Source organism: Lepidochelys kempii, chromosome 5 (genome assembly GCF_965140265.1).
Source record: "Lepidochelys kempii isolate rLepKem1 chromosome 5, rLepKem1.hap2, whole genome shotgun sequence".
Lineage (NCBI taxonomy): Eukaryota > Metazoa > Chordata > Testudines > Cheloniidae > Lepidochelys > Lepidochelys kempii.
The window spans coordinates 130,305,434-130,329,933 of NC_133260.1; the positions used below are offsets into that span (position 1 = coordinate 130,305,434).

The window sequence follows — 24,500 nt, forward strand, 5'->3', positions numbered from 1 at the left end:
TCATGACCAGATTAGTTTCTCAAAGGAGGAGGTTCAAGGGCAATTATATGAGACTTTTAAAACCTTGAAAACATGGTGAGGACTGGAGTAATCCTCATCTTACGGGGTGATGGAATAGCTGCCTAGTAAGTCATGTGTAACTAACTTGGTTAGACCTCCCATGTGTGGGTGATTGCTTCTAGGAAGGTTGGACCAAATGCAATCCCTAGTTTATCCAGGAGCTAGGCACATAACATCTCATGACAATAATACCTCAGATTGCCTTTAATCTTTTCTTTGCAGAAGAAATATGTTATTTTAGTTCAATGCAGAATAGTTTTTCGATGAAGGTAAAGTGTTGAAAATACAGGGATCTGTTTGACTCGAGGCATAACAGGTGAAATATTTATCATAAAACTATATCCATCCCCAGCCTTGATCAGAACTCATAGCATTTGCAGTTTACACTTTATCTGCTAAGCTACGTAGTTTCATTGCTATCCAGTAACACACACACATGTTAAATTTATTATTGAAGTTAATATTCTGTAAACATCTAACTCAGAAAGGGACTTAAACACGTGCCTAGATTTAAGAGAGACAAGGTGTGTGTCCATTTTATTGGACTGATGAGAGAGACAGCCACCTTGTCTCTCTAATATCTTGGGACTGACACAGCTACAACACTGCCTAGTGTGACGGGGCAAGGCCAGATGGCTATAGAAAAGTAGTGGGAGATAGATCTATTAGCTCCAGGCTCAACAAATCCCTGGTACCAGGATAAGTGAAATGGCAGCTGCTCCAGGTCAATTAAGACACCTGGGGCCAATTAAGAACTTTCCAGAAGGCAGGGGGAATGCTAGGTTGATTGGGACACCTGAAGCCAATCGGGCTGGCTGAAATGAGTTAAAAGCCTCCCAGTTAGTCAGGTGGGTGTGCATGTCAGGAGTTGTGGGAGGAAGTTGCGCTGTTGGAGAGGCTGAGTAGTACACACCATATCAGGCACAAGGAAGGAGGCCCTGAGGTAAGGGTGAAGTGGAGCTTGAGGAAGTGAGGGCTGCTGTGGGGGAAGTAGCCCAGGGAATTGTACATGTCATGTTTCTAAAAGGTCAGCTACCATAGCTGTTACTATTAGGGTCCCTGGCCTGCAGCCCGGAGTAGAGGGTGGGCCTGGGCTCCCCCCGCTTTGCCCCCTGATTAATCACTGAGACTGGGAGACAACAGAGACTGTGCAAGGAAGGATAACTTCTCCTCACCTCCCTTGCTGGCTTATGATGAAAATGGCTCAGTAGACTGTGACCCTTGTCTCTAGAGAGAGAAGGGTTACGCAGAGGGTCACAGTGAGCCTTTAAGGCTAGCGAAATCTGCCAGGAAACGTGGGACCCACGGAGGCAAGGACAGAGCTTTGTCACATTAGATTTAAGGCATTTTAATGGGGTTACTAACATGCTTATGGCCTGAACGCAATAGAAACATATAGTTTATATCGTACTTATGTATTTCCTGTTTACTGCTTGTGCAGCACTCCAAGAGGCTTTGGTTGGAGGGAGAGCATGCAATGATTATTATCATAGCCTATTAAGAATTAAAAACAATGTAAAGGCTACAAAGTTCAGATATGTTGGATTTTAATCATTCATACAAAGACCTGATGCAATCAGAATGTCGTTCAAATCAGACAATGTATGTTTATTGTTCATCCGTTTATTGAACAAGTACATTTTTCTATAATAGAGCTATAGACTTATCCCTAAACAGGGCCTCTGTCTAATACTTTTTGATTATGGTGTTACTGCAAATTGGTAAGCAATGGGAGAGCACAAAAATACCACTGTGAGCACCATGAAATTCTGAGATGATCTTCTCCAGTCATCCGAGGGCACACATACCGTGGTGAGGAGCTGTGTTAACAGCTCAGTGGATAGATTCTTTACGCCTCTCATTAGTGATGACAAATGTCAATACATAACTTATGCAATGGTTAAAGGGAAAGGGGCAGATCCTTAACAGGTGTAAACTGTCATAGCTGCATTTGGAGCTGTGACTGTCTACACCAGCTGAGAAGCTTTTCCTAGTTTCAGGCTGTTCTCAGGGCAGCCTAATGGGAGCAGAGTTAAGGTGGTCTGAATGGCCTTACCTGTGTGCATGCATTTGAATACTGGGAGGAGTGAGGGGGTTGTGTGATGTTGAACCCTAAGCTGGAATTTGTAGGTGTGCCCAAGTGTGTGTTTTCTTGGAAGGTTTTTTCACTGCAGTACGTGATAAGATTCCTGTGAGAGGTCCTTGATTTCAATAGAGATTTTGGAAATGAAGAAGAGTTCTGTTGGGCAAGACCCCAGGGAAGGTAGTAAGAGGAAGTGAAAGACGGAAGGTCATAGAGTGATATTGTAATGGAGGCAAAGTAAAGGGAAATTCCATCGCAAAAGAAAATTGCTATGAAGAGGAATAATACAGACACGTAAAAGATGAGATCTAGGCTTTGGTGCAGATTTTTGATATTACAAATGGCAGTTGGCAGTTAGATGCCTAGCTCCTCTTAACTTTCATTTGTGCCTTGAAAATCTTCCTTGTCTATGTTGGAAAAGTTCAGTGGTTTCACTAAAATGATCTAAAAATTGCTAGTTAAACCACTGCAATTTTATGTAAATGCACTTTAGCTAACCCAATATAGGCAAGAATTAAACCACTCTAAGTCCATTGCATCATGGATTTCCATAGGTTTAAATATATTATTTGTTTAAATAGTTAAACCCGGAGCACATATCTAATACAGACCATTCCGTAGAGCTGAACTGGGATTGTAGGACAATGGAAATAATCAAATATTTGAATGGCAACAGAATCTTGAAGAAATCTGTGCGGGCGCGGGGGGGGTGTCTTTATTTATGAAACACACCAAAGGCTTTGGAAATATCAATAATACACCTAAAACATAGAGATACCTTTTCATAAGAGACTGGAAAAAAGTGTTATAACAATATCTGGGGAAAAGAAAACTCATGGCAAGAACAGCACTCAAAGGGGACCAAATATGAGTGGATGATGGGAACGATGATCAGTGTATGATGAAGCAAACCGCTTTTTAATAAAAAGTGCGCGAGCATGAAACATCAAGAAGTGGTTAAAGCCACTGTTGCTTAGCCAGGGAAAGTTATTGACGTGGAGAAGATAAAAGAATACCTGGTAAAACTAAATATTTCTAAATCAGCAGGACCAGAGGACACACGTCCAAGACTTCTAAAGGAACTAGCACAGGATACAGCGGAACTGCTAGCCATCATTTTTGAAAATTCACGGAAAACAGGTGAGACCCCAGAGGGTTGGCGAAAGCAAATGTAGTAACATTCTTTAACAGGGTAAAAAAGACAGTTTAGGAAGTGACTGACCAGTTAGTTTGACTTCAGTAGAAGGTTACAACATCGTGAAAAGGAAGGATCCAATTTGTAAGCACTTATATAGCGAGCTGGGTGAAATTCTTCAGTCAAAACTTCTTTTTGGCAAAAAATTGGTAACATTGAGACATTTCTTGCATTCCTGTCAGTTTTACCAAATTGTTCTGGTTGAAAAAACCCAAAATCCTACATAAAAGGATCTGGAAAACCAAAATGTTTTTTGTTTCAACATTTTTGTAACAAAAACATTTTTGATTTTTTTGGTTCAAAATGACTTTGTTTCAAAATTTCCTTTAATTTTATTTTAAAAAAAACAATAAAATGTTTTAAAATAGTCAAAGTCAAAACATTTCGGTTTTGTCAAACGACATGTTTAGTTCTGCCTGATTTTTTTCCAATGTTTTGATTTGCTGAACATTTCAACCCCCACGCCCCGTTCCCAGTCTGACTCTGATACAAGTGGGTTCTCCCGAGTTCTTTGGAATTGCTAGCAAACCAAAAAATCTGCTCTTCGCACAGCTCTGCTTAGGTAGCCCATCCTGTTGTGACACCAGGAAATAAATATGGCTCAGTGAGATGCAAGCAGTGTGAGTTCATTTAAAAAAAAAAGATTGTCTGTGGGCAAAGTGGATGTAATGAACTTAACCCACTTGGCCTTCGGTAAGACTTTCAATACATTCTTGCCTGGAAAAATAATAGGGACGTTAAGGGATTGTTTAAAAGGTATGGTAAGGTACCAACAAGGGCTGGATCTCCCCAGCATACAAGCTAAGAAAAGATATTCAGCCCATTCCGACCTTTGAACTTACGTTATGTTATGATCCTTAACTATGCCAGGATAGCTAACGTGGCACAATCCCTGTAGTGTGGATGCAGTTTACACTGGTATAAAGGTGTCTCATACTGGTATAGCTTATGGCTATACTGGTATAAGGCACCTTTGTTCTGATATAAATGAATTCACATTAGGGGTTATACCGGTATAACTATTTTGGTAAAAATCACCCCCTAACTGGAACAGTTGTCCCAGTACAAAAAATCTGTAGACCAGGTCTTAATGTTTGTAAAGTGCTTTGACATCATCAGATAAAATGTGCTAAATAAGCACATACGATTATCACTGTGGAAGCTGGCTGCTCACAATGGAGATAGCCATGATGAAAAGATAGAAAAAAAGTGTGCTTTTCAGATGGTCTGATGTGTGCTAAGAGCCGCTCTCCTGGTGGTTGGGGGTTATGCACGTACAGAACGTACTGTATTTATACATTACTGGAATTTGGCACTTTACCTTTGCAAGCTATTTTGAAAGGAAATCAGCCAATGAAGCTACTGAACCAATGACAACTATTGCTGAAGAGTCTGGGTGAGTCAGGGAGGGTTCAAAAGACTGAAGATAAAAAGCAAATGTGATCACATTAATGTGTCACTACAAACAAGACACACTGGGTGGTCATGGACAAGGATGATTTCTCCTGTCTCTGCACAAATTATACTAAACTGGGAAGTGTTGGGGGCAGGGCTGTGCATCTGAGCTGAGCAGCTCCAGGTGAGCTGAGGGGACATGTTCAGTGTTTAAGTAATTGAAGTGGTGGGCACTGTGATAAAGTTGAACAAACTGGCAGCCAGGAGGGAGGCGCTGGGGGGCAGGGAGAGAGGGGGAGCTGGCTGCCAGTGGGTGCTAAGCATCCACTAATTTTTTTCCATGGGTGCTCCAGCCCTGAAGTACCCACGGAGTCAGTACCTATGGTGCCAGGAGCTGTACAGACACAGAACAAAAAGTCCCTGCTCCAAAGAGCTTACACTCCAAGTCGTGGGGTTACTGCACGGCCTCCCTACAGAGCAGAGTTAAGGTTGTTTGGGTCACTTAACTGAGCATTTCTTACCTTAGTGTGTTGGGATTTCTGTCAAGTTTTAACTCTGAATTTCCTGGGTTTGTAATACTTGGTTTTAGGATAAATATACCAGCTTGTGTTGTTTTTTTTACCCGTAAATTCCTGAATGACATGCACTCTCCACCTTAAAATCTTAACCATAGATTTTTTGTTTATTAATTCGATAGGGGTTTGGCTTAGCATGGGATTTTTCTGCCTTGCTCTGAGTCAGGACAAGAGGGACTATGAAATGGGATTAAGATATCACAATAGTAATACCGACTTGGAGGTTGTTTCATGAGTTTAAATGTTCTAGTGTTGTCTCCTTTGAGTTGTGGATGCATTCACCTGGAGAAAGGTGTAGTCAGTTCAGCAGCTGTGCCAGTAGGAGAAGCTTTCAGGGGTTTGTGTGTGTACAGACAATGAAACCTATCATTAGTTGCCTGATTCTTTATAAGACTCTGTTTGCAGTTGCTTAGAACACATGGGCAACCTTAATTCTGGTATGATTGACTTTGCAGGCTTCATGTCCTTTAAATATAGCTTGTTCAGATGTATTTAGCGAGAGAGGTTTCACTGATTAGAGAAAATAAATTATATCATTTCTTTTCTCCATCAGTTATGTTGTAAACTTAAAGCCTGTCAAGCACTTTAAGATACTGGGACAAAAGATTCTCTATGAATGCAAGGTGGTAGTAGTATTACAATTATTAACATGAGGTGTACTTAGGGCTAGTCTACACTTACCGTGGATCAGTGCTGCCAGGGGTCGATTTGCAGGGTCTAGTGAAGACCTGCTAAATCGACCACAGATCGCTCGCCTGTCGGCTCCGGTACTCCACCGGAACGAGAAGCATAAGGTAAGGTAAGTTGACGGGTAAGTCAAGTTTCTCCCGTCAACCCAGTGCGGTGTAGACACTGCAATAAGTTGACCTAAGCTATTCACGTAGCTGGAGTTGTGTAACTTAGATCGACTTAACCCCGTAGTGTAGATCTGCCCCTAGAAGTGATTTCAGGACACTTACTCCTTCTTTGGCATAGTCTGTTTTGTCGTGTGAACAGACCCTTAAGGGGTCTCGGTCTCTCTCTCTGTCTCTCTTTTTAATAAATCTGATTCTAACCCTGAAAAACAAATTGGGTAAGGGAAAGTGTTGCTTTTCTCTCAGCTCTTCTCTTTGTTGTCAGGGTGGCAGCGGGGTGTATTCCATCTGATGGGATATTCCACATGGTACATCAGGTGCAACATAAGGCCAGGGAATGGTTTGCAAGGAGATGGTTAATAGCACGCTTATACTCAGACCCCCTGTAGTGTTCTGGTAGCTCTCTAAACGAAACTTCTGCACAGACTCCTGCTGTCTCCATGCCTTGAGTGGTGTTTGCAGTGTTACTTGCTGTAGCAGGAAAGTTCAGGTTCCAGGCTTTGAGAAGGGCACTCCCAGCCGTTTGCTTCAATGGGAGTTGAGATGTAGCCTCAGAACATCTAAGAAGTGCGTTGCATCTAAGCAAGGAGCCCTGCTTTCTTCTCAGCACTCAGTTTGAACCATTAACATGACAAAGGAGGATTATTGACTTTCATTGCCACGATGCCTTTGATTCGAGGCTCGCTTTGATTCGGGGCGGCTGTGCTCACTTGCACAGAGGGACCGGTCCCCTTCAGGTGAAGAGGGAGACGAGAAATGAGCTCTTAAAGCGGAGGAGAGAAGAGAGCACACGACTCAATTGAATGGGTGACGGCAACCAATGCAGGGAGTTGCTGAGAATGGACACCAAAGCAGCCACGATGCCTTGAGACAGTTAAAAGCAAATTGTCTGGCTGAGTGGGCTGTAGCAAGGAAGATGCTCCCCCAAACTATAATTCAAGGGGTTGAATGGCCCTCAAAACTGAGAGCTGAGAAAAAAACATAGAAGATGAGGCAAATGATCGAACAGATGTGAGCGCTTTTGTTGCGAAGACTTGGAGGCTAGCGGGGTGGCGATAGGCTAATTTGAGTCTCATAATGCCAGGTTCCTTTCATATGCAGAGCAGCGCTTTGATCTGGGCTGGATGAAAGTGCTGAAAAGTGGAGAGGATGGCAGGGGGTCTTTTGTCTTTGACAAAAAAGGCATCTGCCGGGCTCTAACTCCCTCTTCCCCACCCCTTTAGCCTAGCAGGCTGTTCCAACAATGCCCGCAAAGGGGACAAGTGTCTCCTGACAGCTGAAGGAATCTCAGGGAGGAGAAAGACTTGCAGCAATATATATACCAGAGAGCTTAATCGATTTTTTCCACAGTACAAAAAGGGGGGGGGGGCAGAGGGAGAGAAGAGAGAGAGATCTCAGTGGAAATGAGAGGTGGGAGGGGGAAAAAACCTTTCTAATAAACTTGTTACTTTTGTTCTCGGAATACATCTTTTCAGGAGATGCTTTGATGCTGGTGTGAATGCACTTAATGGAAAGTGGTGTTGGGGTGGGGGGCAGGAGAGGAATATTTCTGAAAGAAGGACAAACTTGGAGTGATTTCCTGTGGATCTCAACGCAAGGAAGATTTCTGAGTTAATATAATACAGTGTGATGCAAGAGACACTCGGAGAACAGAAATCTACCTTATGTACCATTGGTTTGCAAAATCAAGCTTAACACAAACAGCTGGCTTAATTTAAACACTCCCCAGCCATGCAGAATTAACTGTAAAGGTCTCTTGCAACTTACTGTTGCAAATTTCTGTCTGGCTTTTCCCTGTTTGCTATTCTCTTCTCCCTTTTCTAACAGTGTACAGTAGCTCAGTTTCCTACTTGCTGCAGGGGGATTTTAACTTGGTGCCAGCATCCAATTCAAAGGCTCTAGATCAACTGGAGGCCTGATTCCAGTTGCTTACTTGTCTTACCCCTGTGTAACTCAGCAGAACTATTCCTGCTTTAGTATACCTGGTAAGTGAGATGAGAATCAGACCCTGACAGTCTAATTACTGTGGGCTTCCCAGATCAGCACTTTGTAATAGAACTAACATGTTCTCTTAGTAGTAACACGAGATAAGGTTATCAACTCTGAACCAAGTCAGTCACACAAATTAAACACCTTGAGCACATGAGTTCGGGAATTCTCCTTGCTATGAAATGCCCAGGACTATCAATCATTGACTGTTTACTGAAGATAAACTTTTCAGCAGGGGCACCATTTGAAGCAGCATCTGGTATCGCAAACAGCTGAAATGACACCATTCTCTAAAATAATTGTGTGGGGAGAATTTTAGGTGCTGTTCCTAAATGCAGGAGTGCCTTTACAAAGGCACACATGCTAGTACAACATAACGAAACCCTCAGCTTCCTTCGGCAATCCGTGCTGTGCGCTAGCTGCATTGTAACCATAGGCTCTTCTTTGATAAACATGCCACATTCTACCTCCAACAAATGCCCTCACAAAGCTTTAACAGCCTGATGCTGAGAGTATTTTTAGCACTACCATCATCCGCCCTGCACTGCATGGATCCTGGTGCCATGAATTTACTGCATGAAATTGTGGCTCTGTTGATTCCTATGCATTTGGCATAGCTTGACTTTTCTACCTCCCAGTGCTGTGGACTTGATCTTCAGTTCCTTTGGCTCCCCCTGATGACACCAAAGGGGTGCTGAAGGTACAACTGGGTGCCATGCAAGCAGGAGAGCGCACCCTAACTGATCTGCAAATGTTGGCTCAGAAGTGGTTCTTACTGGATGTCTATATCAGTTCTATGTAGAGCTGTAGCTTAGGTGGTTGGAACTAAAATGGGGGTGTTGCTTCCTGGAAAGTGAAAATAGGGACTGAACAGTTCCTTCCCAAAATGGAAATGAAAGCAGCCAATTGAGGTCAATATCTCCAGCTGCAGAATTGGTTTCTGGTGTTCGATAAAGCTATACTTGCCTGGGTGCCTTTTGCAGAAAGAACAAGGCATGAGACACCTAGTTCCCATTAAAATTAGATGGGAATTGGGCATCCAAAATCCAAAAACTTGAGTCCCTTGGGTGGCTTTGAAAACCTTATCCTGGAGCTTTAGATGATCTTCTAGCTGAAATATGGAATATCTGATTAGAACAGCAAAAGGCTTTTCCTCTCCTACAACTGCTTTACCTCTCTGACTATCCAGTAGACCGTTGCTGATCTTCACACTTCTGTGGTGGACAGCTCCCACCTTTCAGCGAAGAGTAGTGAGCCAAGGGTTGTAGTGAATATTTATATTAGTAAGGTTTTGTGAAGTACATCTCAGTGTCCTGTAATAGGTTTGAAAAGATTAAATCTTTATTCTGACAATTGTAGTTTTTAGTTTTAAACTGCATCCTCGCTTCGTTGTGTGTTCGCGATCTCACTGATTCACAAAATTTAATGAGGCCTCCTAGTGGAGATGCACCTTATCCCAGCAAGATTGCTTTTGCTGTTACTGCATATACTAGATCCCGGAACAAAATATGCCATTCCGGCCAAAGCACTTTTTTGCTGGTAAAATCGCATCTATCTTAGGGCTTTTGACGGTAAAGATCACACCCCAACTGACATTTCTGTACCAGGAAAAGTTTAAATCAGTGGCTCTCAACCTTTCCAGACCACTGTACCCCTTTCAGGGATCTGATTTGTGTTGTGTCCCCTCAAGTTTCACCTCACTTAAAAACGACTTGCTTACAAAATCAGACACAAAAATATAAAAGTGTCACAGCATGCTATTACTAAAAAATTGCTGATTTTCTCATTTTTATCATATAATTATAAAATAAATCAATTGGAATATAAATATTGTACTTACATTTCAGTGTATAGTATGTAGAGCAGTATAAACAAGTCATTGTCTATAAAATTTTAGTTTGTACAATCTTTGCCAGTGCTTTTTACGTAGCCTGTTGTAAAACTAGGCAAATATCTAAATGAGTTGATGTACCCACTGGAAGATCTCTGTGTACCCCGGGGTATGCATACCCCTAGTTAAGAACCACGGGTTTAAAGTGTAGAGCTGACCTTTGTCTGAGTAGGCGCCCTCTAGTCTTTAGCGTCAATTAGGGCTTGCCTATACAGGAAATTAAACAAAATGAACCAGAAGTGTGAAATTAGAGGGCCTTAGTTAAAGTTCCTGAAATCCCAGTGTGGACACACTTGTTCAGAAATGTCCTTAATCCACTTCAGTTTAATGTACTTCCAAAGTGAATTAAGCTAAAGGAAACTAAGGGTATGTCTATACTAAGAAATTAGGTTGAATTTATAGAAGTCGTTTTTTTAGAAATCATTTTTATATAGTCGATTGTGTGTGTCCCCACACAAAATGCTCTAAGTGCATTAAGTGCATTAACTCGGCAGAGTGCTTCCACAGTACTGAGGCCAGCATCGACTTCCAGAGCTTTGCACTGTGGGTAGCTATCCCACAGTTCCTGCAGTTTCCGCCGCCCATTGGAATTCTGGGTTGAGATCCCAATGCCTAGTGGGGCAAAAACATTGTCGCGGGTGGTTTTGGGTACATGTCGTCAGGCCCTCCCTCCGTGAAAGCAACGGCAGACAATCGTTTTGCGCCTTTTTTCCTGGGTTACCTACGCAGACACCATACCATGGCAAGCATGGAGCCCACTCAGATCACTTTGGCAATTAGGAGCACATTAAACAGCACGCGCATTATCCAGCAGTATATGCAACACCAGAGCCTGCCAAAGTGAAACCGGGCGAATAGGTGACGTCAGCGCAGTGATGAGAGTGATGAGGGCATGGACACAGACTTCTCTCAAAGCACGGGCTCTGGCAATGTGGGCATCATGGTGCTAATGGGGCAGGTTCATGTGGTGGAATGCCGATTCTGGGCCCGGGAAACAAGCACAGACTGGTGGGACCGCATAGTGTTGCAGGTCTGGGACGATTCCCAATGGCTGTGAAACTTTCACATATGTAAGGGCACTTTCATGGAACTTTGTGACTTGCTTTCCCCTGCCCTGAAGTGCCAGAATACCAAGATGAGAGCAGCCCTCACAGTTGAGAAGCGAGTGGAAATAGCCCTGTGGAAGCTTGCAACACCAGACAGCTACCGGTCAGTCGGGAATCAATTTGGAATGGGCAAATCTACTGTTGGGGCTGCTGTGATGCAAGTAGCCCACGCAATCAAAGATCTGCTGATATCAAGGGTAGTGACCCTGGGAAATGTGCAGGTCATAGTGGATGGCTTTGCTGCAATGGGATTCCCTAACTGTGGTGGGGCCATAGATGGAACCCATATCCCTATCTTGGCACCGGAGCAGCAAGCCAGCGAGTACATAAACCGCAAGGGGTACTTTTCAATAGTGCTGCAAGCTCTGGTGGATCACAAGGGACGTTTCACCAACATCAACGTGGGATGGTCGGGAAAGGTACATGACGCTCGCATCTTCAGGAACTCTGGTCTGTTTCAAAAGCTGCAGGAAGGGACTTTATTCCCAGACCAGAAAATAACTGTTGGGGATGTTGAAATGCCTATAGTTAACCTTGGGGACCCAGCCTACCCCTTAATGCCATGGCTCATGGACAGTAGTCAGGAGCTGTTCAACTACAGGCTGAGCAAGTGCAGAATGGTGGTAGAATGTGTATTTGGATGTTTAAAAGCACTCTGGTGCAGTTTACTGACTCGCTTAGACCTCAGCGAAACCAGTATTCCCATTGTTATTACTGCTTGCTCCACAATATCTGTGAGAGTAAGGGGGAGACGTTTATGGCAGGGTGGGAGGTTGAGGCAAATTGCCTGGCCACTGGTTACACGCAGCCAGACACCAGGGCGGTTAGAAGAGCACAGGAGGGTGTGGTGCGCATCAGAGAAGCTTTGAAAAACAGTTTCATGGCTGGCCAGGCTACGGTGTGAAAGTTCTGTTTGTTTCTCCTTGATGAAACCCCCCGCCCCTTGGTTCACTCTACTTCCCTGTAAGCTAACCACCCTCCCCTTGCTGCTTGCAGAGGCAGTAAAGTCATTGTTGCTTCACATGCATGCATTCTTTATTGATTCATCACACAAATAGGGGGATAACTACCAAAGTAGCCCGGGAGGGAGGAGGAGGGAAGGACAAGGCCACACAGCATTTTAAAACTTTAAAACTTATTGAATGCCAGCCTTCTGTTGCTTGGGCAATCCTCTGAGGTGGAGGGGCTGGGTGGCGGGAGGTCCCCCCACCGTGTTCTTGGCGTGTGGTGAGGAGGCTATGGAACTTGGGGAGGAGGGCAGTTGGTTACACAGGGGCTGTAGCGGCGGTCTGTGCTCCAGCTGCCTTTTCTGTAGCTCAACCATATGCTGGAGCATATTAGTTTGATCCTATAGGAGCCTCAGCATTGAATCCTGCCTCCTCTCATCATGCTTCTGCCACCTATCATCTTCAGCCCACCACTTACTCTCTTCAGCCCGCCATCTCTCCTCCCAGTCATTTTGTGCTTTCCTGCACTCTGACATTGTCTGCCTCCACTCATTCGTCTGTGCTTTGTCAGTGTTGGAGGACAGCATAAGGTCAGAGAACATTTCATCGCGAGTGCGTTTTTTTTGCCTTCTAATCTTCACTAGTCTCCGGGAAGGAGAAGATCCTGTGATCCTTGAAACACATGCAGCTGGTGGAGAAATAAAAAGGGACAGTGGTATTTAAAAAGACACATTTTATAGAATAATGGGTACACTCTTTCACGGTAAACCTTGCTGTTAACATTACATACATAGTACATGTGCTTTCGTTACGAGGTCGCATTTTGCCTCCCCCCACCGCGTGGCTAACCCCTCCCCCCACCACGTGGCTAACAGCAGGGAACATTTCTGTTCAGCCACAGGCAAACAGCCCAGCAGGAACGGGCTCCTCTGAGTGTCCCCTGAAGAAAAGCACCCTATTTCAACCAGGTGACCATGAATAATATTACTCTCCTGAGGATAACAGAGAGATAAAGAACGGATGTTGCTTGAACGTCAGCAAACACTGGGACCACACGCTGCCATGCTTTATTCTGCAATGATTCCCGACTACGTGCTACTGGCGTGGCGTGGTAAAGTGTCCTACCATGGTGGACGGAATAAGGCTGCCCTCCCCAGAAACCTTTTGCAAAGGCTTTGGGAGTACATCCAGGAGAGCTTTGTGGAGATGTCCCTGGAGGATTTCCGTTCCATCCCCAGACACGTTAACAGTAGCTGTACTGGCTGCCAGTGCCAGGGCAAATTAATCATTAAACACGCTTGCTTTTAAATCATGTATACTATTTAAAAAGGTACACTCACCAGAGGTCCCTTCTCCGCCTGGAGGGTCTGGGAGGCAGCCTTGGGTGGGTTTGGGGGGTACTGGCTCCAGGTCCAGGGTGAGAAACAGTTCCTGGCTGTCAGGAAAACCGGTTTCTCCGCTTGCTTGCTCCGAACTATCTACAACCTCCTCCTCCTCATCTTCCTTGTCCCCAAAACCTGCTTCCATGTTGCCTCCCTCTCCATTGACAGAGTCAAAGCACACGGTTGGGGTAGTGGTGGCTGAACCCCCTAAAATGGCATGCAACTCATCATAGAAGCAGCATGTTTGGGGCTCTGACCCGGAGCAGCCATCTGCCTCTCTGGTTTTCTGGTAGGCTTGCCTCAGCTTCTTAAGTTTCACACGGAACTGCTTCGCGTCCCTGTTATGGCATCTGTCCTTCATGCCCTGGGAGATTTTGACAAAGGTTTTGGCATTTCCAAAACTGGAACGTAGTTCTGATAGCATGGATTCTTCTCCCCATACAGCGATCAGATCCTGGTACCTCCCGTTCGGTCCATGCTGGAGCTCTTTTGCGATTCTGGGACTCCATCATGGTCACCTCTGCTGATGAGCTCTGCACTCACCTGCAGCTTGCCACGCTGGCCAAACAGGAAATGAGATTCAAAAGTTCGCGGGCCTTTTCCTGTCTACCTGGCCAGTGCATCTGAGTTGAGAGTGCTGTCCAGAGCGGTCACAATGGAGCACTCTGGGATAGCTCCTGGAGGCCAATACCGTCAAATTGCGTCCACACTACCCCAAATGCGACCTGGCAAGGCCGTTGCAGCGCTAATCCCCTTGTGGGGGGTGGAGTAAAGAAATCGATTTTAAGAGCCCTTTACGTTGGAAAAAAGGGCTTCGTTGTGTGGACGGGTTAAATCGATTTAACGCTGCTAAATTCGACCTCAGCTCCTAGTGTAGACCAGGGCTAAGGCAACTTCTGAATGAGAGCATCCACAGAGGGATTTAATGCATTTTAACAACGAGTACGTCTACATTGCAGCCAGGGGTGTGCATGGCAACTCATGTGGACATACCCGTAGTTATACTCTAGCTAACCTGCTAAAAATAGAAGTGAAGATGCCCCGTCTCCCACCCCCCAAACCCCACCAGATATGTGCTTGCTTGTGCAGCTTACACAGAAAGTCTGTGCCACAGCATCTTCACTTCTATTTTTAGCAAGCTAGCTAGAATACAGCTACTGCAGATATGTCTACACGAGTTGCAAATCACACCACGGCTGCAGTGTAAACTACCCTGAGGCACTTTAAATTCACTCCTTTAGTTAACCTGGTTTAACTTTCTTGAACTTCCTCAGGTAGACATGCCCTTAGCGGGGTGCTATTGGAGTGAGAAACAGAATTCCTGCGGTACCTGAAAAATGTGGGCATTAAGTGCTGTTTTTTGTGTCTTGAGAAGATTGAAACAGATTGTGTCTATATATACTAATACACTGAAGTAAAAGGTTCTTTGTGGGTAGGCAGTCAGGTTTGGTTGTAATGAAGGCAACATCATTTCACATTGTGTGAACATAGCTCTGTAATCTCTGCACTCTCATCTGTTGATCAGAAGGCAGGCACATACAATGGGGAGGGACAGACTGACATGATTAAATCCCATGTTCCCATTGTTTTATAATCTTGACATTTGGTATATGCATCCATGGACCTCTGAGCACTGGTTGGGGAAACCTTTACATTTTCCATCAAAGGTCACCAGTCCAAAACAGTTTACAAAAACAATACTAATGTCTCCTATGAGGCATTGATGGTGCTCATGAGATCTCTAGTTTGGAGGAAATAAGGCCACCTGAGGTCACTGGTTTTGTTCATTGGATTTTAGCCAAGGTAGTTGTTGAAGAGGGAGTAATTGCGCTGCATGGACCAATGCTGGTATCTGTTTCCATCCGAAAGGCAGACTGCTGTCAAATAGCATTCAGAGATCGCTATTTTCATACTGCCATAGTTGGACATGGATAAAAAATTTCCTCTGGGCAGGCACATTTGTAAAAAAACAATCTCTGTGTGGCATGCATGGATATGTTTATATACATGTATGTATAGACACCAAAACTCATCACACAAGATTCAAATTATTATTTGTATTACCTTGCTAGTCCTTAACCAGGACCCCAATGTGGTGGGAGCTGTACAAACACAAAACAAAAAGACAGACCCAGCCCCAGAGAATTCACAATCCAAGTATAAGACAAGTGACAACAGATGGATACAGACAGATGAGGGAGTACCAGGAAGTAGTGAAATGATACTGGGCAGTCTGATCAGCAGTGGTCAGAATAACATTACGGTTATGCCAAAGTCAGGCGCTGGACAAATTCTTTCTCTGGGTGGTGTTACACTCAGGGCTGGTTCTAGGCACCAGCAAAAGAAGCCCATGCTGCCCCTAGAAATGTGCCCCCGCTGCCCCAGCTCGCCTCTGTTCTGCTGCTCCGCGTCTCCTCCCTCCCTCCAGGCTTGCCGTGCGCCAAACTGCTGTTTCGCGCGGCAAGCCTGGGAGGGAGGGAGGGAGGAGAAGCCGAGGGGCGGCGCACGTGGGGGAGGCGGCGGCGGAGCAGAGGTTAGCTGGGGCAGGGAGCGGTTCCTCTATTGCCCCCCCATTACTTCTTGCGCTCCCCCCACCCCCACTCACCTCCCCTCCGCCTGCTCCCCTGAACGCGCTGCCTCTCCCCCTCCTGAGAGGGAGGGGGGAGAAGCGGAACAGTGGCATGTTCAGGGGAGCAGGCGGAGCGGAGGTGAGCTAGGGCAGGGGGTTGTCGGGGGGGAGCAGCAGGAAGCATGGGGGGGCGGAAATGCGGCACTCCCGGGGGAGGAGGCGGAGCTGGGGATTTGGGGAAGGGGTTGGGAAGGGGCAGAGTTGGGGCCGGGGCTGGGGGAGGGGCACAAAAAAAAGCTGGGGCGGCCAAAAAATTTTTTGCTTGGGGTGGCAAAAATCCTAGAGCCGGCCCTGGTTACACTTCACCACCTTGCACATCCCGTAGATTTGATATTAACCATATTAATATTTATCCCAATCCTCTTTACTTCCTTTGTGTTCTGATGAATTTGGTATTTTGGTACATTTGTTTTATTTGGAAAAAAGGAGAATAAAAGTGATAAAACACCCAATATTTTGATATCTATATCTCTATATCTATATCTTTATATATCTTCTGTTCATGTGTTGAAAAGCACCAGTAGCTCTAGGTGCTTTTTGCAGTACCTGAAATAAACAACAAGCAAGAATAAATTCCACACAGCAAATGGCACAAAGCCACCCAGGCTGGAATAATTCTCCCCATATCTAGCCAGGCACTTCCTTCAACCCGCCTTCTGCTCCAATGGCAAAGAGGATGAGCTTTGCAGAATGTCCTGGACGCTAGCAATTCTAGCCTCTCTCACTGCAAAGGGACCAGCTCCAGAGTTGATGTGTCCCCATGGGAAAAGGCCCCACCCCTTTAAACCGGGAGCCTGTCAGCTTTAGCAGGTCTGCTAATAGCAGCTGCCCTGATGTGGGAGGAAAGGGAAGAATGTTACAGGAGCGTGGTAGGTTCTGAGGATGCTGGCTTTTTGTCTTTAGCTGACTCGCTCTTACGTCAGCTCAGGTCATTCCTATTGGGTACAGCAGATGAGTTTAAAGGGCTGAGTGTCTCTGAGGCAGAGGGATGTAGGGGCTGGGATAAAGAGGTCTTGTAGGGGGAACCGTAGGGAACAACCAAGCTTGGGAGCAAGGTAAGGCTGAAAACAACCTTTTCTTGTTTACCTTAACAATAAAGGCAAACCTCCAGAAGAGGTGAATGTTTGTTTTATCTTGTCCAGTGTGTATGCATTGTGTTCAGAGCAGATAGCATCATCCTGCTTAGATAGAGGGTCTGTCAGGTGCCAAATCCATTTAGGGCTTCTATAGCCCAAAACCACCACCTGAATCTCAGTCAGGCAGCCAGTGCAGATTATAGGCACTGTCGTTATGTGCTCTCTGTGGCCCTAATTCAGGAAAACATCTGTATTAAAGACAGCTCCCATATTTCAACCAGGTTACCATGAACAATATCACTTTCCTGAGGATAACACAGGGAGATAAAGAATGGATGTTGCTTGAATGCCAGCAAACACCAGGACCATACGCTGCCGGGCTTTGTCATGCAATGATACCAGATTACTTGCTACTAGCATGGTGTGGTAAAGTGTCCTACCATGGAGGACGGAATAAGGCTGCTCTCCCCAGAAACCTTCTGAAAAGGCTTTTAGAGTATCTCCAGGAGAGCTTCATGGAGATGTCCCTGGAGGATTTCCGTTCCATCCCCAGACACGTTAACAGACTTTTCCAGTAGCTGTACTGGCCGCGAATGCATCCCAAGTCCTTAGGGCAAATTAATCATTAAACACGCTTGCTTTTAAAACATGTATTGTATTTAAAAAGGTACACTCACCAGAGGTCCCTTCTCCGGCTTGGTTGGGTTGGGAGGGTATTTCAGTCAGGGTGATAAAAAGATCCTGGCTGTCGGGGAGAATGTTGTGCTGTGTGCTCTCCTCAAGCTCGTTCTCCTCCTCATCATCATCTTCCCTGTCAGCATGGTGGAGAGTACCCCATCATCGGCGTCCACGGACAGGGGTGGGTAGTGGTGACCCCCCCACCCCCCCAGAATTGCATGCAGTTCAGCGTAGAAGCAGCATGTCTGGGGCTCTGTCCAGGAGCATTCGTTCGATTCTTTGGTTTTCTGGTACGCGTGTCTGAGCTCCTTAAGTTTCATGCGGCACTGTGTTGCGTCCCTGCTGTAGCCTCTGGCCCTCATGGCCTCGGAGATTTTTTGAAATGTTTTGGCATTTCGTCTTTTGGAACGTAGTTCTGATAGCACGGATTCCTCTCCCCACACAGCGATCAGATCCAGTACCTCCCATTCGGTCCATGCTGGAGCTCTTTTTCGATTCTGGGACTGCATGGTCACCTGTGCTGATGAGCTCTGCATGGTCACCTGTGCTGATGAGCTCGCCTGGCCAAACAGGAAATGAGATTCAAAAGTTCCCCGGGGCTTTTCCTGTACACCTGGCCAGTGCATCCGAGTTCAGAGTGCTGTCCAGAGCGGTCACAGTGGTGCACTGTGGGATAGCTCCTGGAGGCCAATACAATCTAATTGTGTCCATACTAACCCTAATTCGAAACGGCGATGTCGATTTCAGCGCTAATCCCCTCATCGGGGAGGAGTCCAGAAATCGATTTTAAGAGCCCTTTATGTTGAAAAAAATGGCTTCGTTGTGTGGACGGGTGCAGGGTTAATTCCATTTAGTGCTGCTAAATTTGACATAAACTTGTAGTGTAGGCCAGGCCTAAGCATGTGTTTCCATCCCATCAAAGTCAGTGAACAGAGTTGGGCTCAAGCCTTAAGTGCTTTCCTGAATTGGGATTTAAGTGAAGCCCTGCTCAATGCAGAATACTTCTTCTTACTCCTGCTTCTGAATGGCCCCAAGCTGAAGCCTGAAGCAGAGAGAGTGTGCTACAGAGGTCTAGTCTTGAATGGTAAAGGCATGGGTAACTCCAGCAAGGTCTGCACCCAAAAGAACCAGTAGTCCTCTTCTCACCAGGTGCTCTTGGCCTCAGCTGCTGTTTGAACAGCCCAGGATCTAGAAAGACACCCCCTCCCCCCAAGTTGCATAGCTGGGTAACAAACAATCCCTCAGTCTGCGGTGCTGACCCTTCCGCTTGCTGCCCGCTGCTCTGTCTCCGTGGGTCGCACCTCGGTCTGCTAGCCCTTACCCTGGCCCTGATCTCATTCAGATACTGAGTCATTCATCCTATTGCAACCCCCAGGGATGTGTAGAGATGCCACAGCCTGTATCTCCCCCTGAGCCCAACAGCCTCTTGTATTCGGGTGAGCAGGAGGGGAGGCAGGATAGATTCCCCTGCCCCCACAAGGCAGTGTACTCTGTTGTTTCTGATGTGTAAATAGCTATACCTCTGCAGGAAGGGTAGGTTGGTGAAGCATGTGGATTACCACACTTGGAGTGGGAGTAGAGTTGAAGATTCTTGTTCATATTTATCTTCACAGCCAGTGAGTTAAGCACTTATGAGGAACTCTGTCTTTTCCTCCCTCCTCCCTCCCTCAGGTGATCTTTGCTTTGAATCAGACTCTCTTGCAGCAGGAGAGCCTCCGAGCAGGAAGTCTCCAGACCCCATATACGACCGAGGACCTTATCGAGCATTACAACTGTGGGGACCTCAACTCCATCATCTTCAGCCATGACACTTCTCAAGTGAGTCTTGCCGCTGCACCCCCTGGTATTTCCCACCTGTCCCTGACTGCCAGAGAATCCCCTGATTCTGCCCTTCTGCCATGCCAGCGTCCTTCAACGGACAGCGCTGCCTCCACTCCGGAAAGGTCTGAGAATTGTTACCAATAAGTGGAACCACTTATTGTTCTGTTTAGTGTGGTAGAAACGGGAAGGGGAGAAATGAAGGGCGGGGGGATGTTTCAAATGATTGTGCCTGCCTTCTTGTCAGGCTGCCCCGATTTGGATTTTGGGGGGGTTTCTGTTCCTGTTAATTTGAACCTTTCGTTTCTTGCAACTTGAGAGAGTTAAAAGCTTTGCTCAGGAGTCCAGCCAATCCAAGCATACTAACTAGTGTTAGTGTGACCAGGTACAGCAGCAACACCGGGGCTCCCGGCATGCAAGGGGTTAACTCTGGCTTCCCTAGCATAGGTGTGCTGAGGAGGGGCTGTATGCTTAACAGGCTTTGCCAGGCTCGATATACAGGTATATCTGTCCTCCTCCCCTTTGTGGAAGTACAATTTAGAGTGTCAGAAGAGTGCTTTTGCCAGTAGACTGTAAACCATTTCCCCAAACAGAATTAGCTATGCTGGCAAAAGGACATTGTTGCTGGTATAACTGCACATACCGTAGGGATTTAGCTGTGTTGGTCAGGGGTGTGATTTCTTTCACCCTCCTAATTGACATAGCAATGCCAGCAAAACCTTCTGGTGTCGACCAGGCTTAAGAGGGTACGTCTACACTGCAGCTGGGAGTGACCCTCCCAGCCCAGGGTGACAGACCCGTGCAAGCTAGGCTGCTTCAGATAGCTGCGTGGATTTTGTGGCTCTGGCGGAGACTTGGTCTAGCCACCTGAGCTCAGACCCAGGGGCTCGGGTGGGCGCGACAGCCCGAGCTCTTGCCCAAGCTGCAGCATCCACACTGCTAATTTTAGCATGCTAAGCTGTGTGGTTTGTTTTATGCTGCACAGCTTTGCCACGGTTGAACACCCCTTTGCTGCTCCACTGCCATGTATTCTGCTGAGCTCTCCCTCCCGCAGGTTGCAATTATTTATCTAACACATCGCCCCTTCAGCCTAGAACCAAGGGGTCAGGTTGCCTCTCACTGGGGCGGTGGAACCAGTGCAATAGAGAGGAGAATCAGGCCATAAGGTTCTTTCCTGGTGATGAGTTAAGAATGATCACCCCCATCCTACAGACGGGGAGAATGAGACAGCAAGAGATTCGTGGCCTGCGTTTCAAATGTGCTGAACACTTCCATCTCCCCTGGATTTGATTTGCACTTGTGGGCTCTCAGCACCTGGGAGAATCAGGCCCTGTGGGACTTGCCCAAGATGACTCAGCAGGTCGTTGGCAGAGGGCCAGATTCTGCATGTGAGAACACTGCTCTAGATCCGGAGAAATGTCATTCGAATTACAGCTGGTTTACATTGGGCCAGATGCTGATCCTGGTTATGCCAGTCAGGAACAGGACAAAGATCCTCTCACTCCTGGTCTGCTTCTCTAACTGCTAGCTCACACTGCCTTTCCTTCGATAGGCCCCTTCGCAAATGTGGGTAAAGATTGCTAACTGGCTGACTTGAGTGGCTGCTTTTCTCTCCAGCCAGGACCAGAACATGCTCTGTCCTATACTCTAGCTTGTTGCCTGTAGACAGCGGAGTCTTCCCTGGCCTTTTCTTTGAGACAAACAGGATGTCTGACTGTTTAATTTTAGCACCAAAGCTCCGAGAGGTCACTTTTATTTTTTAAAGGCCCCTTTGGCATTAGGTTGTATAAGGGAAGAGTCAGTTTAGTCCCAGTGGAGAGGAGGCCCAGGCTTTTGGTGCGAATAGTGACACATGCATGTGAGCCTCACTTTGGCACCTATGTAACACTGGACAAATCACAAGCATTTTAATGCCTGTATTTCCCCCATCTTGGCAGTGGGGAGCATAGACGTCGACTCCGTGGGTGCTCCAGGGCTGGAGCACCCACGGGGAAAAATTGGTGGGTGCTCTGAACTCACCAGCAGCTCCCCGCCCTGCCCCAGCTTACCTCCGCCTTTGCCTCCTTCCCTGAGCGTGCTGTGTCCCCGCTTCTCCTCCCAGTGCTTGCCTCCACAAAACAGCTGTTTTGCAGCTTAACAAGCTCTGGGAGGGAAGGGGGAGGAGCGGGAACGTGGCGCGCTCAGGGGAGGAGGCAGGGAAGAGGTGGGGCCGGGGCGGGGATTTGGGGAAGGGGTTGGAATAGGGGCAGGGAGGGGGCAGAGTTGGGGTGGGGACTTTGGGGAAAGGGTTGCAATCGGGGGCAGGGTAGGGGTGGGAGGGGCAGGGGTAGAGTTGGGGAGGGGTCAGGGACAGTCGGGGGTCGAGCATCCACTGGTGCCAGCAGAAGTCGGCGCCTATGGTGGGGAGGGCAGTCACCTCCTCACAGTGGTTCATGGATTGGCTACTTCATTTTTGTCAAGCCCTTTGAGCTCCTTGGATTGTTTGCACTTCTAGAGTATGTGCCATTTTGATATATATTCCTATCGCTGTCTTGGGACGGAGCATGCTTTGCATTTAACCGTGCTTTTTTGTAGCCTAGTTATTTGGTGGAGACTCATGGCAGCAAAGAGGTGTCTAAGAGGATTGTGTTGAAAGCATGTCAGCGCAAGGGGAGGAGAGATTATGTAGGAGGGCAGAAGGGTGTATATGGCCTGATTTGTGTACAGGTTTTGCATGGGTGTAACTCTGTCTGTTAGTTAATAATGATACCAGTGCAATCCTGCATGCAACTTGTATGGGTGTATAAAAGTGTTTTATACCAGTAGAGCTCTTCCCCTTCCCATATGGGAATAGCTATATTGGTATAATATGTATGTGTGTACGTAACTGCATCCACATTCCGGCGATGGAGTTAACGCCATACAACTCTGTAGTGCAGACAAGGCCTAAGTAGGAGAACTGGGATGAAACAAAGAAAGATTGGGTTTAGATTGAATATCAGGAAAAACGTATGATGACATGCAGAGTCCGTTGCGGGAACAGTCTCCCAAGCAGCGTGATGGAATCCCCAGTGCTCTGATACTATAAACGACAAGAAAACGCCCTATAAGGAATCATTTGGCCTTGTCAGGGTGGTGGCTGGGTCTCAGACATTAGACCTCTGTTACTTCTGAGTGTGAGGTTCTGCCTAGCCCCTTATGTACGTCAATGAAAACGTAGGTCTCAACCTAGCAGAGCTGAGTGAGAGCTCAGTGGTGGGAGGGGTTCCCTGCCGATCTAACATTTCCCTCTGTGGCAGAGCACGTTCAGTGGGGTGCGCTGCGGAGCTGAAGCTACTGTCATGTTCAGTCCATTGTGCCAGTCTCCTGGCACTGAGCTTTGTGTGTGTGTCACTGTCTCTTTGTTGTTGTGCACACCTCACCATCGCCTCGGGGTGCCTTTGCAGCTGAGTGAATTGTTGGCAACGATAATAATAAATAGCACCTAGTTCTTTTTTAGCATTTTCCTCCACAGATCTCAAAGCACTTAACAAAGGAGGCGAGCATCATTATCCCCATTTCACAGATGACCATACAGATTAGACAAGTTTATTTTATTCAATTACTACAGATTACAGGCGATTAACCTTACTTCCCGTCCCGAGGAGAGAACTGCTCTGTTGATACCATGCCTCATGTCTCTGAGGGACAAGTTGCTCTTTACCTACACGAGAGTCCTTTTTCTCCACCTCATAAAGCTCACCTCGGAGACAGATTCTATGTGAGCTAGGTCAAAGAGTGACCTCCCTGCAGCCCTAATAGTCTAAATCTGTTAAAACAGCAATTCCAAACCAGTTGGATATGATCTGGGAAGTGCTCACACCCCATTGGCGGAGAAACGACAAAAAAAAACAAAACCTGCCAAATTCTGTGGGAGCCAATGAGGGGAAGGAATGAGCAAGGCACTGTCTTCCTCCTGGAGCTCCTCAATCTTACAGCACTTACTCCCCCTCTCGCCACCTTGAATCTGGGCGGTTTTGTTTTTTAATCTCCTTCCTCTGAAGCATCAGGGTTGGCCTCAGCTGGAAATGGGATGTTGGATGGGGCAGGCTAGGGCTCTGAGGTGGTACTGAGCATTCTCTCTCTCAGATACTTGGCTGGCTGGTTCTTGCTCACATGCCCAGGGTCAAACTGATCACAATGTGTGGGGTGGGGTCAGGAAGGAATTTCCCTCCAGGTGCAGCTGACCGTGACCTCAGGGGTTTTTCAACTTCCTCTGCAGTGTGCCAGTGCATTATCCGGGTATGTCTCACTTCATCATTTCCCTGCCACTGCAGGGGCCTTGGGCACTGGTGCCCCTTGGTCCCAAAGAATGGCAAAGGATTGTGGGAGAGGGGGGTTGCAGCAGGCAACCACAGGTGGATTTGGGGTTATTGGGGTGCGTGTGTGAGGGGTATTTGAGAACGAATGTTTAAAGGATGCTGTAATGACATCAGGACTGGGGACTACCTTGTAAATGATGCACATGGAGCTGGTTGAAAAATGGGAACGTTCTTTATGAAAAAATTGTCCCTTTTTGGGAAAAACGTTGAAATTTTTTGACCAACCCTAGCTGCTTGGTTATTATTCTCCCCCAACCAGCGCGGCTTGCGGGACAGCAGGCAAATGGCTCATGTGACACTGTCCCTATGATCTTAATGTTATAATACTTGGTGGGTTTAGGGAAAAGGTATGAAGCTAAAGATAGCAAATGACAAATACGGATTTCCTTTAGCTGTACAAGTAGGATTCAAGAGCTACAATATGACAAACCCAGAATGACTGTTTTCTTTGTATCAAGCTAAAACAAATTCAGGTTGTAAAA

At 46.5% G+C, this 24,500-nt stretch overlaps 1 protein-coding gene across 1 annotated transcript in view; it reads left to right on the top strand.

The window, feature by feature from the left end:
- The window catches only part of TRABD2A (TraB domain containing 2A), a 110,462-nt gene that overhangs the window by 52,154 nt on the left and 33,808 nt on the right, over nt 1-24,500 (top strand). The window contains exon 3 of the mRNA XM_073346320.1: nt 19,532-19,678. Within this exon, the coding sequence (XP_073202421.1) occupies nt 19,532-19,678 (147 nt within the window). The remainder of the gene's footprint in view (nt 1-19,531; nt 19,679-24,500) is intronic.